We start from the raw sequence: 16,935 nt of genomic DNA on the forward strand, positions 1-16,935 counted from the left end.
TATTTGTTTAAAAAGAATTTAAAATTCAATTTATTCATTATAAAAAATCTATTTATTTGTTCCAAAAAATCGTATTTATTTGTTTAAAAAGAATTAAAAATTCAATTTATACGTTATTAAAACAAATCGTATTTATTTGTTCCAAAAATTCAGATTTATTTGCTTACAAATAAATAAAAGTTCAATTTATTCCTTATAAAAAAATTGTATTTATTTGTTACAAAAATTCGGATTTATTTGCATAAAAATAAATAAAAATTCAATTTATTGGTTAAAAAAATCAATTTATTTGTTCCAAAACATTCCAATTTGTTTGTTTAAAAATGAATAAAAATTCTATATATTCGTTATAAAAAATCGTATTTATCTGTTCCAAAAATTCGGATTTCTTTGCTTAAAAATAAATAAAAATTCAATGTATTATTTATAAAAAATCGCATTTATTTGTTCCAAAAAATTCGGATTTGTTTGTTTAAAAAGAATTAAAAATTCAATTTTTCAGTTAAAAAAAAATGGATTTATTTGTTAAAAAATTTTTTAAAAAATGGATTTATTTGTTCCAAAAATTCGGATTTGTTTGTTTAAAAGAATTAAAATTTCAATTTATTCATTATAAAAAAATCTTATTTGTTTGTTCCAAAAATTTGGATTTATTTGCTTAAAAATAATTAAAAATTCAATTTATTGGTTAAAAAAAATTTGGATTTATTTGTTAAATAAACCGTATTTATTTGTTAAAAAATTCATTTGTTAAAATTCATATTTATTTGTTTTAAAATAAATTAAAATTCAATTTATTGATTAAAAAAAATGCGAATTTATTTGTTTAAAAAAGAAAAATTGATATTTATTTGTTAAAAATAATCATATTTATTTGTTTTTTAGAAAAATCATCTAAAACCCTTTTTTTCCTCATTCCCCAATCATTAAAAATGACAATTTAAAAAGTTTTAATTACTTTTCCTGACCACAATTTTTTAAGAAATGAAGGAATTATTTCCAATAAATCATATTTGGATTAAATTTTTCCTATATATATTTATTTTTTCCTCATTTCCCAAATGAAGAAAAATGAGAATTTTCAGACATTTCAAAGCCAGTTTTTATTTTCCCTGACCACAATTTTTTAAGAAATGAAAGAAATATTGTCAATAAATCATTTTTGGATTAAATTTTCCCATTTTCCCTATAAAACCCTTTTTTCCTCTTTTGTTAAAAAATGAAATAAATTTTTCCAATAAATCATATTTGGATTAAATTTTTCCTATATATATTTATTTTTTCCTCATCTCCCAAATGAAGAAAAATGAGAATTTTCAGACATTTCAAAGCCAGTTTTTATTTTCCCTGACCACAATTTTTTAAGAAATGAAAGAAATATTGTCAATAAATCATATTTGGATTAAATTTCCTAATTTTCCTTTAAAATCCTACTTTTTCCTCATTTCTAAATCAAGAAAAATGACAATTTAAAAAGTTTTAATTACTTTTCCTGACCACAATTTTTTAAGAAATGAAAGAAATATTTCCAATAAATCATATTTGGATTAAATTTTTCCTATATATATTTATTTTTTCCTCATTTCCCAAATGAAGAAAAATGAGAATTTTCAGACATTTCAAAGCCAGTTTTTATTTTCCCTGACCACAATTTTTTAAGAAATGAAAGAAATATTGTCAATAAATCATATTTGGATTAAATTTTCCCATTTTCCCTATAAAACCCTTTTTTCCTCTTTTGTTAAAAAATGAAATAAATTTTTCCAATAAATCATATTTGGATTAAATTTTTCCTATATATATTTATTTTTTCCTCATCTCCCAAATGAAGAAAAATGAGAATTTTCAGACATTTCAAAGCCAGTTTTTATTTTCCCTGACCACAATTTTTTAAGAAATGAAAGAAATATTGTCAATAAATCATATTTGGATTAAATTTCCTAATTTTCCTTTAAAATCCTACTTTTTCCTCATTTCTAAATCAAGAAAAATGACAATTTAAAAAGTTTTAATTACTTTTCCTGACCACAATTTTTTAAGAAATTAAAGAAATATTTCCAATAAATCATATTTGGATTAAATTTTTCCTATATATATTTATTTTTTCCTCATTTCCCAAATGAAGAAAAATGAGAATTTTCAGACATTTCAAAGCCAGTTTTTATTTTCCCTGACCACAATTTTTTAAGAAATGAAAGAAATATTGTCAATAAATCATATTTGGATTAAATTTTCCCATTTTCCCTATAAAACCCTTTTTTCCTCTTTTGTTAAAAAATGAAATAAATTTTTCCAATAAATCATATTTGGATTAAATTTTTCCTATATATATTTATTTTTTCCTCTCTGCCCAATGAAGAAAAATGAGAATTTTCAGACATTTCAAAGCCAGGTTTTAATTCTCCTGACCACAATTTTTTAAGAAATGAAGGAATTATTTCCAATAAATCATATTTGGATTAAATTTTCCCTATATATATTTATTTTTTCCTCTCTGCCCAATGAAGAAAAATGAGAATTTTCAGACATTTCAAAGCCAGGTTTTAATTCTCCTGACCACAATTTTTTAAGAAATGAAAGAAATATTTCCAATAAATCATATTTGGATTAAAAAGATTTTTTTTTTACCTGGCATCTTTTTCGTACAGGGTTTTTGGCAGAAGATCTTTATCCACATAAACTGTGTTGGGATAGTACCACACTGTGAATTTGGAATTTTGAATTCCACAGAGGATGTTGGAATTGTCATTCCAGGCCAAACTTTGAACCATTGTCCCTTGATTTATAGATAAGAAAAAAAAAATTAATTAAATATGGAAAATCAATTTATAATAAAGAAAGAAAATCATTCAATGAATATAGATTATTAAATAATAATTTATGAAATAAATAAAGGCATTTTCAGGAGAAAATTCAAAATGAAGGGAATTCTAAGAGTGGGTATTTAGCATTTTTTGGTTGTTTTTCTGAGGTTTTATCCCAAATTTGTGATATTTTAAAAGCTGATTTGCCTTTTATGTTAAAAATCTGCTGTGCCAATTTGATGGAAACGATGGAAAAATTATCAGGATTTAGAGCAAATTTATTAAAATTATTTCTGCCTCTGCCTCATAAAAGCCACAGCTCTCTAAAAAATTTAATTTTATTATAAATTAAGTGAAATATTGTGTGTTAAATAAAAAAATTATTTCTGCCTCTACCATATAAAAGCCACAGCTCTCTAAAAAATTTAATTTTATTATAAATTAAGTGAAATATTGTGTGTTAAATAAAAAAATTATTTCTGCCTCTACCATATAAAAGCCACAGCTCTCTAAAAAATTTAATTTTATTATAAATTAAGTGAAATATTGTGTGTTAAATAAAAAATGATTTCTTCCTCTGCCTCATAAAAGCCACAGCTCTCTAAAAAATTTAATTTTATTATAAATTAAGTGAAATATTGTGTATGAAATAAAAAATTATTTCTGCCTCTGCTATATAAAAGCCACAGCTCTCTAAAAATTTAATTTTATTATAAAGTGAAATATTGTGTATGAAATAAAAAATTATTTCTGCCTCTGCCATATAAAAGCCACAGCTCTCTAAAAAATTCAGTTTTATTATAAATTAAGTGAAATATTGTGTATGAAATAAAAAATTATTTCTGCCTCTGCCTTATAAAGGACACAGTTTTTTGAAAAATTTTATTTCATTATAAATTAAGTGAAATATTGTGTCACGTATTAAACAATAAAATTATTTCTGCCTTTACCATCTAAAAGCCACAGCTTTCCACAAAAACTTAATTTTACTTTTAATCAAAATATCATCTCTTGGCTGAAATAAAAAATTATTCTGAAAGGTTAATTTGAATTTTTCTCACCTATTTTGACGATTTTCTGCTCCTTGCCAAACCTCTTGACGGAGGTGATGAAAAGATCTCTGTTTTTATCAATAAAAGCTATTTTTCTCTCACTTATCAATCCTTTCTGGTCCAAAGCAATCTCCACAATCTCTGTCTGAAAAGATCAAAAGAAAATATTTCATTTTTAATTGGGAGAGTTTCAGAGCTGAAGAATTTTTTATATTTAATATTTTAATATTCAATTGAATCAAATTGATTTTTTTTTTCTCCCCTCCTAAAAAAACAGGGCGTAAAATTTTTTTCATAAACTGGGTTGGGAAAATATTTTGTCTGTGGTTTCTCTGTGAAATAAATGATTTCATGATGGACTTGAGATTGTTTTCAATTCCTTTCCAACCCAAGGCATCCCACGATTGTGTGATTTTACAAAGTGAATTTTCCAACAATTATAAACAACTCAAACAATTCTGAAGACAACACAAAGCATTAAAAGTCACCTGAAAAGTTCCTTTTACAGATTTTCAAACCTTCCATGGGTTTTTAATCCCATTCTAGAGGAAAACCCTGAGGGATTTTTAATTTGTGAGTCAAATCAAGTTATTAAAAAATTCACTTTACCTTGTGGGTCAGAGGTTTTCCATCACCCAGTGGCCTCCCAGATAAAGCTTCAAATAAGTAGATAACTAAAGAAAAAGAATTCTATGCTTTATTAATTAAAAAAACAGAATTTCTTAATGGATTTTTTTCCAGTGATTCCATTTTTTTTTTTCAGTGTAATTTAATGCAAGTGGATAAAATATTCTGTTTTACACAATGGTGAGAACAAAAATCTCATTAAAAACTGAATTTTCACTTCCTATCCCTTTTATTTTTTTTTTCATTTCCTATCTCAAATGGGACTTAATTACCAAATTGTGATCAAAGCCTGCACCTGGAATTTAAATAAATCCACATTTCCAATTTCACACTGACTCAATCTCATTTAATGAATGGGAGGCCTTAGAAAGAGAAAAAAATATTAAATAATCCCATCAGGGAATAAAAACTTATTTTCAAGTGTTTATTGCAAAGATTTTGATCCACGGATCAAAATTCAGAGCCAAACCATTCTCTGAAAGATTTTGAATTAATTTAAAGCAAGACCCACAAATTTAAAAGTGATTTTTATAACAAATAAATGGATTTTTATTGTAAAAAAAAGCAGAATTTACCTCTCTCATCAGCTTTGTCCTTCACTGCCAGGGTGTCATTGCTCAGGGACACTGTCTGGGAATTTAAAATATCTGTTCTCATGCCTGGATATTTTGGAGAAGAAATTAATCTGCCTTCATAAGAATATAAATAAAGTCCTCCACCATCCACAAGAAGAAAATGCCTAAAAAAAAAAAAAAAGAAAAAAAAATCATCGAAAACAAAAAAGTAATCCACGAAATAATAAAAAAATGGTCTTTAAAATATGTATTTTATATAATACTTCTATATTTCGTGTATTTCATATTTTATATATTTCATATATTTCATATCTTTAAATATCCTGCAATTGTTCTTCCAGTTTCCATCAGTCCTAAGTTTTAAATTTTCAAGATATTCTGGAATTTCTGTATGGAAAAGTTTGGTTTTAATGAATGATCTTTTTGCCAGGAGAAATATTAATTACGTGACATATTTATGATTTGATCTGAGTATTTTTTTTTTTTTTTTAATTTCTCACCTTCCAACTGGAGCTGATTTTGCTCACTATAAATACGTATATAATAAATAAATTTATTGCAGGTATAATAAATTAATGGATGTCTTCATAATGCAGACAATTAATTTATTTTTTTTGTTAATTTAAGAGTTCTCTTGTGGTCATAATTAGCATTTTAAGGAGTCAGGTACCTTTCTGCTTGGAGAATCAAACTCACAGCTCCTTCCTTCAGGTCAAAAATCAACGGAGTGTTCCAGTTCTTTGTCCTGCAAATATGAAAAAAAAAAAAAAAATCAGCATTAAAATCACTCATTTCCACATTTTTCAAACACCAAGTTTGGATTCAGCAAGCACAAATCCCGTTTTTTAATTATGAAATATTCCTAAAAGGGAGATTTTCCAGCTTCAAACAGCATTTAGAGAGCCAAGGAACACTGATAAACGCAAAACACGGTCAAAGAAAAACTTCTCATTTCATTTTTGCACCCCTTCACGCCAGCAGCAGCTTAAAACCCAGCAGAATTATATTTATATGGATTATTTTAATTTCAAAACTATTTTGAAAACGTTTGTCTCTTTCCCGGCGTTCCGCACCCAGCAGATATTCCATGGAATATTTCAATTAATTAAAAAATCAACTCATTATTGCGCTTCCAATCAAGATTTCCGCCACTTTTTTTTCCGAGCAATGTGAGGAAGAGGAATTTTTTATTTTATTTTATTTTATTTTTTTTTTTTAATTATTTTTTATTTTAATTTTTTTTTTTTTTTTTACTCACGAGAACACGTAACACTGCAGGGAAGTGGAAACCACCAAATACCCAAAATTCAGGGAGGCTTTAATGACCCTGTCCCGGAATTCCAACAAATCCACGGCATCGTTGAGGACATTGTGCACCTGAGCAAAGGGAAAAAATTAACTACAATTAATCAAACATTAATTACAGGTAGGAGGAGGTCTGAAAAATCCCGTTTTGGGATCGTTCCGTTGTCGATTATTTGAATATTTGAAATTAGGAAAAAAAAATAAAAAATGTTCATTTCGCTGTAATTTAAATAAATCGCGGTGTTGTTGAAATTAATATTTTATTCAAATAATCCAAGGGTTGGGATGGTTGGAATTTGAGTAATTCCACATTTGGAAGCACAGGAAATTCAGGGCTGGGTGAGCACGTCGTGGTTTTCATTCTAAAAGTTGGAAGAATTTCTCCTGAGCACAATTAAAGAAAGGAAGGAAATATTTAAAATAAATCATACTGGGATTAAACTTTATAATTTTCCTTATAAAACCTTTTTTTTTTTTCCCCTCATTTCCAAATCCCAAAACAGGAAAATTTGAAAGTTGCAAGGTCAGCTTTTACTTCTCCTGACCACGATTTGTTAAGTAAGGAAGGAAGTATTTCAAACAAATCATATTTGGATTAAACTTTTAAATTTTCTTTATAAACCCAAATTCATCCAAATAATCCAAGGGTTGGGATGGTTGGAATTTGAGTAATTCCACATTTGGAAGCACAGGAAATTCAGGGCTGGGTGAGCACGTCGTGGTTTTAATATTCTGCTTAAAATTTTCCTCAAGAAAATCAGATTTTGTCCCCAAATCAACACAGATTTTTCAGCTCAGAGATTTTAAGGAGCTAAAAATCCAAGGGGGGGACCTCAAACAAAAAAGAAAAACTTTTTTTTGGTAGGGTTTTTTTTTTTTTTTTTTTTGAAGATATCACCGTTGCGAGGGTGGTAATTTCTGATCTTCTCCATTATAACAAGGACTGAACTCAATTAATCCAAGAGCCTAAAAACCATTCCCAAGGATATGTTAATTGCTATGCCCACCACAGCATCATTAACTTTGCCATGGTAATATTCAGGGGGAAAAAAAAAAAATCCATCTACAGGTTTTCTGTAGGATTTTCCTACATAATACATAGGAATAAAATCACTGTAAAAAAATGAAAATTAAAAACGAGTCAGGGCTTGATACATTTCTTCACTCTGTAAATATTCAAAAAGAGAACTGAAATCCCAGGGAGATCATTCCCAGGTCCACCTGGAACGAGTCGATGTCTGGGAATGAGGGGGAAAAATTGGGAATTTTGGTGCTGAGCGTTCCCGGACACTGAGTCACGACATCCCAGCCACGGCCCCGACCCCAAATCCACCCCTGCTCTGCCCCAACCTTCCCACTCCAACCCCACCAGGAAAAGACAAAAACACTGAAGGGTCCAATCAGGAACTGAAAAACTCCATGGTGAAAACCCCAAAGGTGTAATTTGGAAATTGTGGAAGGATGGAAGCATTTAACGCTTGGAGTCAATGTCCGAGAACACAAATTAAATTAAATGCAAATTAAATTGCATTAAAACAAGTTTTGTGATCAGGCTGCCCAGCTCTGAGCTGATTTTACCTTCTTGGATCTTCTCCTAATTAAGGTAATTTTAAATTTTTTCTACTCCCAGTGCTGTTCTACCACATGGGCAAAGATAGGAAAAAAAAAAAAAAAAATCCCAAATACTTAAGGGTTTAACCAGGAATTGAAAAAGTCGATGTTGAAAAACCCAAAGGTGCAATTTGGGAATTGTGGAAGGAGGGAAATATTTAATGTTGTGAGTCAATGTCTGCGGACACAGATTAAATTCAAAATTCCCATTTTTGTTAAAAATGAGTTTTGTGATCAGGCTGCCCAGCTCTGAGCTGATTTTACCTTCATGGATCTTCTCCTAATCAAGATTATTTTTAATTTTCTCTTAATCCCGGTGCTGTTCCACCACATGGGCTAAGATGAAAAAAAAAAAAAAAAACAAAAAACCCACCAAACAAACCCAAATAATTAAGGGTTTGACCAGGAATTTAAAAACTCGATGTCAAAAAACAAATTGGAAATTGTGGAAGGATGGAAATCTTCAGCATCGTGCGCCAACGTCCGAGAACACAAATTAAATTAAACGCAAATGAAAATCGCATTAACACGGGTTTTGTCATCAGGCTGCCCAGCTCTGAGGTGATTTTACCTTCATGGTTCTTCTCTTAATTAGGGTAATTTGGAAGTTTTTCCACTCCCAGTGCTGTTCCAGCACGTGGGCAAAGATGACCTGGCCGTTCCCGCACGCTCCAGCCAGCTGGGTGCCATCCATGGACCAGGAAATGCCAAAAATGCTCCCAGTGCTGGGCTTCTCCAGGGCATAGGACCACTGGAAAGAAAAAAAAGAAAATAAAAAATTTAAGTCGCTCTGTAATTTTCAGATGTTATTGTCGTAGGTATGTTTGAAGGGTTTTTCAAGAAGCAACGATAAATGGGAGTTTTTGTTGCGTTGGGATTGGATGTTTAAGGCAGATTCTGGGGGGGGAAAAAACTGGAAAAAGAAATTAAAGTGATAATGCTTGAAGTACATCAGGAACGGTTTTTTCCATTCATAAATCCAGGTAATTACTTCATAAAATTAAAGTGCTCAAGAAATAATTACATTTCTTCCACTCTGCCCAAGTGAAGGATTCATTAAAAATTTCCTCCAGCAAAAAAAAAACAAAAAAACCCTTAATTGTTAATTCCCTCGGCCTCATCCACGAGAGTCCTCTGAAGTTTAGATCCCTATTAATAAATTCTTGAAAAAAAATCAGAATTTTCAGACCAAGACACTTTTAAAAATCTCCTGAGTGCTGGAAACACAAATCATCCTCAATCTCCAAAGAGATGTTTCCCTGAAAATTTACGACAAATAAAAATGAATTTATCTTCTTCAGGAATTTTAGGAAGATATTAATGCAGATTTTAAAACTAGAAACTAATTTCCTCTTTATGTGATAGAATATTATTTTTAAAAATGCAGTAATTGAAGAACTACCTGAATATTCAATTATTTGTGGGATTTAATGGAAGGAAGTCCCAAAAATCCAAGTCTTTGTGGGATTTAGATGGAAGAAAACCCAAAAAAATCCAAATCTTTGTAGGACTTAGGTGGAAGGAAATCCCAAAACTCCAATTTTTTAAATGATTTAGACGGAAGGAAATCCCAAAAACCCAAGTCATTCTAAGATTTAGATGGAAGAAATCTCCCAAAATCAGTGTCTGTATGATTTTGACGGAAGGAAATCCCAAAAATCCAATTCTTCATGGGATTTAATGGAAGCAAATCCCAAAAATCCGAATCTTTGTAGGATTAAGATGGAAGGAAATCCCAAAAATCCAATTCTTTCTTGGATTTAGGTAAAAGGAAATCCCAAAAATCCACTTTCTTTTGCGATTTAGATGCAAGGAAATCCTAAAAATCCAATTTTTCATGGGATTTAATTGAAGAAAATCCCAAAAATCCAAATCTTTGTAGGATTTAGATGGAAGAAAATCCCAAAAATCCAATTCTTTATATGATTTCGATGGAAGGAAATCCCAAAATTCCAGGTTTTTTTATGATTTCCAAGAAAGGAAATCCCAAAAATAAAAGCGTAAAATAAAAGTGTTGGACTCCAAAGGTTGAGTGGGAAGGAAATTCCATGGAAAATTCCCAGCCCAGCCCTGGGAATTCTGAGTGCAATTAAAGTTCGTTATTTACACGGCAGGGACTGCAAAGGGGGAGGCTGGAACTGCCAGAATTCCGGAATTTCAGCAAAAAATGGATTTCAGGGCTTTGTCTTCATCACCATCCCCTGTCTGCGAGAGCTGCACAGGGAAGGAAATTCCCAGTTTGGATTCCAGATAAGGAAATTCCAATTTTCTAATTCCAAGGAAGGAAATTCCCAGTTTTGGATTCCAGGGAAGGAAATTCCCATTTTTGATTCCAGGGAAGGAAATTCCCATTTTTGATTCCAGGGAAAGAAATTCCCAGTTTTGAATTCCAGGGAAGGAAATTCCCAGTTTGGATTCCAGGGAAGGAAATTCCCAGTTTGGATTCCAGGGAAGGAAATTCCAATTTGAATTCTAAGGAAGGAAATTCCCAGTTTTGAATTCCAGGGAATGAAATTCCAGTTTGAATTCTAAGGAAGGAAATTCCCAGTTCTGATTTCCAGGGAAGGAAATTCCCAGTTTTGAATTCTAAGGAAGGAAATTCCCAGTTTTGAATTCCGAGGAAGGAAATTCCCAGTTTGGATTCCAGGGAAGGAAATTCCAGTTTTTGCATTCCAAGGAAGGAAATTCCCATTTTTGAATCCCAAGGAAGAAAATTCCAATTCGCTAATTCTGAGGAAGGAAATTCCTATTTTTGAATCCTAAGGAAGGAAATTCTCATTTCTGAATTCCATGGAAGGAAATTCCCATTTTCGAATCCCGAGGAAGGAAATTCCCACTTCTGAATTCTGATGAAAGAAATTCCCATTTTTCACTCCCAATGAAGGAAATATCAATTTTTGAATCCTGAGGAAGGAAATTCCCACTTTTGAATTCCATGGAGGGAAATTCCCACTTTTGAATCAGGTGGAAGAAAATTCCCATTTTTGAATCCTGAGGAAGAAATTCCCAATTTTGAATTCAGAGTCAGGAAATTCCCATTTCTGAATTCCATGGAAGGAAATTCTCATTTTTGAATCCTGAGGAAGAAAATTCAAATTTTCTAATTCCGAGGTAGGAAATTCCCATTTTTGAATTTCGAGGAAGGAAATTCTCATTTCTGAATTCCACGGAAAGAAATTCCCACTTTTCTTCTCCCGGCCATTGAAAATCATTCAAGTATTTCCAGATCATAACCTACATGAAGTTTTTTTTAAAGAACCAAAAAAATCCCAGGAAAAGTCATTTCCAAGTTTTATTTTCCAGCTGTTCTGAAGGCTCTGGGCACTTCTCATGGTCATAAAATACTATAAAAAACTCATTTTTTAAACAGAAACAATCTAAAATCAGGAATAGCTGCTGTGGAGTTCCTAAATACACAGATTTATTTATTTTTTATTTTCAGGAAAGGTTTGACTGTGATTCCAGGAATGAATGTTGGCCCAACATTAATGCAATATTTTGGGTTTTGCCTTTCTTGTGCCATAATTTAGCTTTTCACTGGTTTCTCTCAAGAACAAAGCCAGGAATTCTAAAAATTTCATTTCATTCGAGAAATCCATAAAAGCAGCAACTGGAGCTTCTCATTTTCTGATTGCATAATGGAGTAAAAGTTTGCAGAGTGGTTTTCTCTTATTTTCCAAAGGTATCAGGCAACATTCCATACTTTAATGCAATTTCCAGCAAAATTTGATAGAATATAAAAATATAAGAGGATCAGTCAAACATGCAAACTGCCAGTGTAGTAAAATGGCCAAAATTCACTCCGCAATACAAGAAAAAGTTTGAAGAACGTCCAAAATAATTCTGAAAAATCTACTAATTAATGGAAAAAACTGCTTTTATTACACAGAATTTTCTCAGCAGAGTTTTGAAGATAGGAGTAAAGCAAAGGACAGGGTTTAGCAGAAAAATAACCATCGGTTGATAGATAAATATCACCAAAAACTAAACGTTCAACCAGAAGAGCATCGTTTGGAAATCAAACAAAAAGCATTAAATCAAACTGAGCAATCCCATTCAAGGCAAGTCATTAAGAGAAGACGCAGAAATATATTCAGCATTACTTAAATATAAATCAGATGCTCTTATTTACTAATTAAAATGCTTAATTTGATCAGTGTTTCACTATTTATGTTTTTAATCACTGATTCCCACTACACATCCCAAGCGCTGGGAGCACAACTGGAGCTACGAAATTAATTTTCCATATAAACGCGTCATTTTTCGAGATTTTTTTTTTTATTAAATTGAGATTAAAAACGTTAAATTCGATTTCCGGCGCGTTACTCACCCCAGTTTTATCACAGAGCCGTAGGGTGTTGAAAGAGCCCACGGCAAAGAATTGTCCGTGCAGAGCCCAGGCAACGGAAGTGATGGGATATTCCTGAGGCTGGGAATTGTACAGGGCACGGCCGTAAGAGTCCCAGACCTGCAGGGAAATGCAAAATTCACCTTTTCCACCGCGGCAATTCCGGTACGGCGGAGCGCGAATTTCCACTCGTGGTCCAGAAAAAAGTCTCAGGTAGCACGTCTCGCCTGGGCTCTAATTTAGAGGTCTGTGCTTTGTGGTTTTCTTACGGCAGAAATGGAATTTTGCAATTTTTCCGCGTGTTTTTGGCGGAATTTGAAAAATCTCCTCTATGGTAGCTCGCTTTATAGACGTGTATACATATACAAATGTTAATATAGGTATTCATATAATTATGTATGTGCATGTAAACGTTATTATAGGTATTTATATACATATATACACATATAAACGTTAACATAGGAATGTATGTACATATATATGTACATGCAAACGTTAATATAGGAATGTATGTACATATATATGTACATGCAAACGTTAATATTGGAATTTATGTACATATATATGTACATATGAACGTTAATATTGGAATTTATGTACATATATATACATACAAACCTTAATATTGGAATTTATGTACATATATGTACATGCAAACGTTAATATTGGAATTTATGTACATATATATATACATATAAATGTTAATATTGGTATTTATATACATATATATATACACATACAAATGTTAATACATGTATTTATATATATACATATTAATGTTAATATAGGTGCTTATATACATATATATACACACATACAAATGTTAATACATATATTTATATATATATACATATTAATGTTAATATAGGTACTTATATACATATATATACACATATACAAATGTTAATACATGTATTTATATATATATATAAATGTTAATATAGATATTTATATACATATATATACACATATACAAATGTTAACACAGGTGTTTATGTACATATATACACATATAAATGTCAATACATGTATTTTTATATATATATATAAATGTTAATATAAGTATTTATATACATAAACATATAAATGTTAATACATGTATTTATATATATATATAAATGTTAATATAAGTATTTATATACATATATACACATATAAATGTCAATACATGTATTTATATATATATAAATGTTAATATAAGTATTTATATACATATATACACGTACAAATGCCAATACATGTATTTATATATATATATAAATGTTAATATAAGTATTTATATACATATATACACATAAAAATGCCAATACATGTATTTATATATATATATATAAATGTTAATATAAGTATTTATATACATATATAAACGTATAAATGTTAATACATGTATTTATATATATAAATGCTAATATAAGTATTTATATACATATATACGCATAAAAAAGTTAATACATGTATTTATAGACATATATATACATACGAATGTCAATACGTGTATTTATAACATGTGTGGAATATATATCCATAGATAAATATTTATGTGGAAATTACATTGCTGAAAATAAAATGTGGAATTTTACGTTGCTAAAAATCAAATTTGGAATTTTATGCTACTAGAAATCAATTTGGAATTTACATTGCTAAAAATAAAATTTGGAATTTTACCCTACTAAAAATCAATTTGGAATTTCATGCTACGGAAAAGAAAATTTGGAATTTTAAGGTACTAAAAATAAATTCGGAATTTTACAGTACTGAACATAAATTTGGAATTTTTATGCTACGGAAAATAAAATTTGGAATTTTACGTTGCTAAAAATCAATTTGGAATTTCATGCTAGGGGAAACAAAATTTGGAATTTTACTCTACGGAAAACAAAATTTGGAATTTCACGTTCCCAAAAACTCAATCCGGAATTTCACGTTCCCAAAAACTTGACCTGGAATTTCACGTTCCCAAAAACTCGATCCGGAATTTCACGTTCCCAAAAACTCGATCTGGAATTTCACGTTCCCAAAAACTCGATCTGGAATTTCACGTTCCCAAAAACTCGATCTAGAATTTCACGTTCCCAAAAACTCGACCTGGAATTTCACGTTCCCAAAACCTCGATCTGGAATTTCACGTTCCCAAAACCTCGATCTGGAATTTCACGTTCCCAAAAACTCGACCTGGAATTTCACGTTCCCAAAAACTCGATCCGGAATTTCACATTCCCAAAAACTCGACCTGGAATTTCACGTTCCCAAAAACTCGATCTGGAATTTCACGTTCCCAAAAACTCGATCTAGAATTTCACGTTCCCAAAAACTCGACCTGGAATTTCACGTTCCCAAAAACTCGATCCGGAATTTCACGTTCCCAAAAACTCGACCTGGAATTTCACGTTCCCAAAAACTCGATCCGGAATTTCACGTTCCCAAAAACTCGATCTAGAATTTCACGTTCCCAAAAACTCGACCTGGAATTTCACGTTCCCAAAAACTCGATCCGGAATTTCACGTTCCCAAAAACTCGACCTGGAATTTCACGTTCCCAAAAACTCGATCTGGAATTTCACGTTCCCAAAAACTCGATCTAGAATTTCACGTTCCCAAAAACTCGACCTGGAATTTCACGTTCCCAAAACCTCGATCTGGAATTTCACGTTCCCAAAACCTCGATCTGGAATTTCACGTTCCCAAAAACTCGACCTGGAATTTCACGTTCCCAAAAACTCGATCCGGAATTTCACATTCCCAAAAACTCGACCTGGAATTTCACGTTCCCAAAAACTCGATCTGGAATTTCACGTTCCCAAAAACTCGATCTAGAATTTCACGTTCCCAAAAACTCGACCTGGAATTTCACGTTCCCAAAAACTCGATCCGGAATTTCACGTTCCCAAAAACTCGATCCGGAATTTCACGTTCCCAAAAACTCGATCCGGAATTTCACGTTCCCAAAAACTCGACCTGGAATTTCACGTTCCCAAAAACTCGATCCGGAATTTCACGTTCCCAAAAACTCGATCTGGAATTTCACGTTCCCAAAACTCGATCTGGAACTTTAGGGTACCACCCAGCGGGAGGGAGGCGTGTTTATAATTAATGCCATTTTTCTTCCTTGAAAAAAATCCTTTTTCTTTTGGGCTGGGGCACAGGAAGTGCAGAATGCCAGGCCGTGCAATAATTACTCAATTAGCGGTTAATTAGCGGTTAATTAGCGGTTAATTAGCGGTTAATTAGCGGTTAATTAGCGGTTAATTAGCGGTTAATTAATTAGCTGAGCTGGGGGCAGAGCTCACCTTGTATCTGCAATCCTCCCCTGCAGAAAGGATCAGGGCATTCACTGCGTTCCAGGCGCTGGTTAAAATCAGCCCATCGTGGGCTTTCCACTGCAATGGGAAACCAAATTAATTCCACAATTCCTATTTTTAATATTTATCACTCTTGGATTTCATCATCTTGCCAGGTTTTTTTTTCCCCCCCACCCCGAACTTAATTATTTTATGATTTAGCAGAAAAATCAATGAAATAAAGACTGAACGAGGCACGAAAATCTGCATTGAAATCCTGTTTTCAACGGGATAAAAGGGACAGGTTTGTGGGTCTTTATTTATTTATTTATGTCAGTCGATCTTATTAATTAATCAGATAATTAATACCTGCAAAACCTTGGCATTTGGCTGCAGGGGTTTGATAATCAGCTGCTTCCCTGAGGTGTAGAGAACTTTGTCAGAGTCAGGTGCCCAGGAGACTGAGTATACTGGTGATCCTGTGGGCATGGGGAACAAAATCAAAATCAAAATCAAAATAAATGCAAAAATCAAAGTAAAAATAAAAATAAAAAAAATCAAAATAAAAATCAAAATAAAAATCAAAATAAAAGCAAAAATCAAAATAAATGCAAAAATCAAAGTAAAAATAAAAATAAAAATAAAACCAAAAATAAATGCAAAAATCAAAGTAAAAATAAAAATAAATGCAAAAAATCAAAGTAAAAATCAAAATAAAAATAAATGCAAAAATTAAAGTAAAAATTAAAATAAAAATAAATGCAAAAATTAAAGTAAAAATCAAAATAAAAATCAAAGTAAAAATCAAAATAAAAGCAAAAATCTAATAAAAATAAAAATAAAAGGTCAAAGGCACGTGCATCATCATCCCAAAATCTGAAAAATTCATTTCTACCACAAAGAGCGGAACGAGGCAAAAGAATGTTGGCAATGGGAATTTTTTTTCAGTTCCCATTGGAATAAAAAAGGGGAAAATTGGTTGAACAGGGAACAGCAGCATTCCTGCAGAATCCTGATCCCAGGCACGGGCACGCTGGGATCCCGAGCTGCATTTAAAGGATTTCAGGGCTGATTTTAACAGGACTCTGAGTTGAGAACATAAATACAGTGACAGTTATTCCACCAGGACTCAACTGTGCTTTTGTACCACACTGAAACTTGCAGAAACCAATGGAAATTCATATTTCAAACCACAGCATGGAATTTACTTGTTTGGGTTTTTTTTTTTTCCGACTTCCAATAAGCAAATTAATGGAAAAAAAAATTTAAAAATTTGACAACATAAACTGAGAAACACCAAATAAAATATGTGCTTCAATTTGAATTTTTTTTTTT

The 16,935-nt window shown here is 31.1% G+C and overlaps 1 protein-coding gene across 1 annotated transcript in view; it reads right to left on the reverse strand.

Moving 5' to 3' along the window:
* Positions 1-16,935, reverse strand: part of IFT80 (intraflagellar transport 80) — a 34,851-nt gene that overhangs the window by 12,015 nt on the left and 5,901 nt on the right. The window contains exons 5-14 of the mRNA XM_062499303.1: positions 15,970-16,079; positions 15,610-15,699; positions 12,305-12,442; positions 8,546-8,725; positions 6,317-6,435; positions 5,729-5,803; positions 5,059-5,222; positions 4,466-4,530; positions 3,866-4,001; positions 2,629-2,776 (exon numbers count right to left, since the gene is read on the reverse strand). Of these exons, the coding sequence (XP_062355287.1) occupies positions 2,629-2,776; positions 3,866-4,001; positions 4,466-4,530; positions 5,059-5,222; positions 5,729-5,803; positions 6,317-6,435; positions 8,546-8,725; positions 12,305-12,442; positions 15,610-15,699; positions 15,970-16,079 (1,225 nt within the window). The remainder of the gene's footprint in view (positions 1-2,628; positions 2,777-3,865; positions 4,002-4,465; positions 4,531-5,058; positions 5,223-5,728; positions 5,804-6,316; positions 6,436-8,545; positions 8,726-12,304; positions 12,443-15,609; positions 15,700-15,969; positions 16,080-16,935) is intronic.

This window comes from Cinclus cinclus, chromosome 10, assembly GCF_963662255.1.
Source record: "Cinclus cinclus chromosome 10, bCinCin1.1, whole genome shotgun sequence".
Classification (NCBI taxonomy): domain Eukaryota; kingdom Metazoa; phylum Chordata; class Aves; order Passeriformes; family Cinclidae; genus Cinclus; species Cinclus cinclus.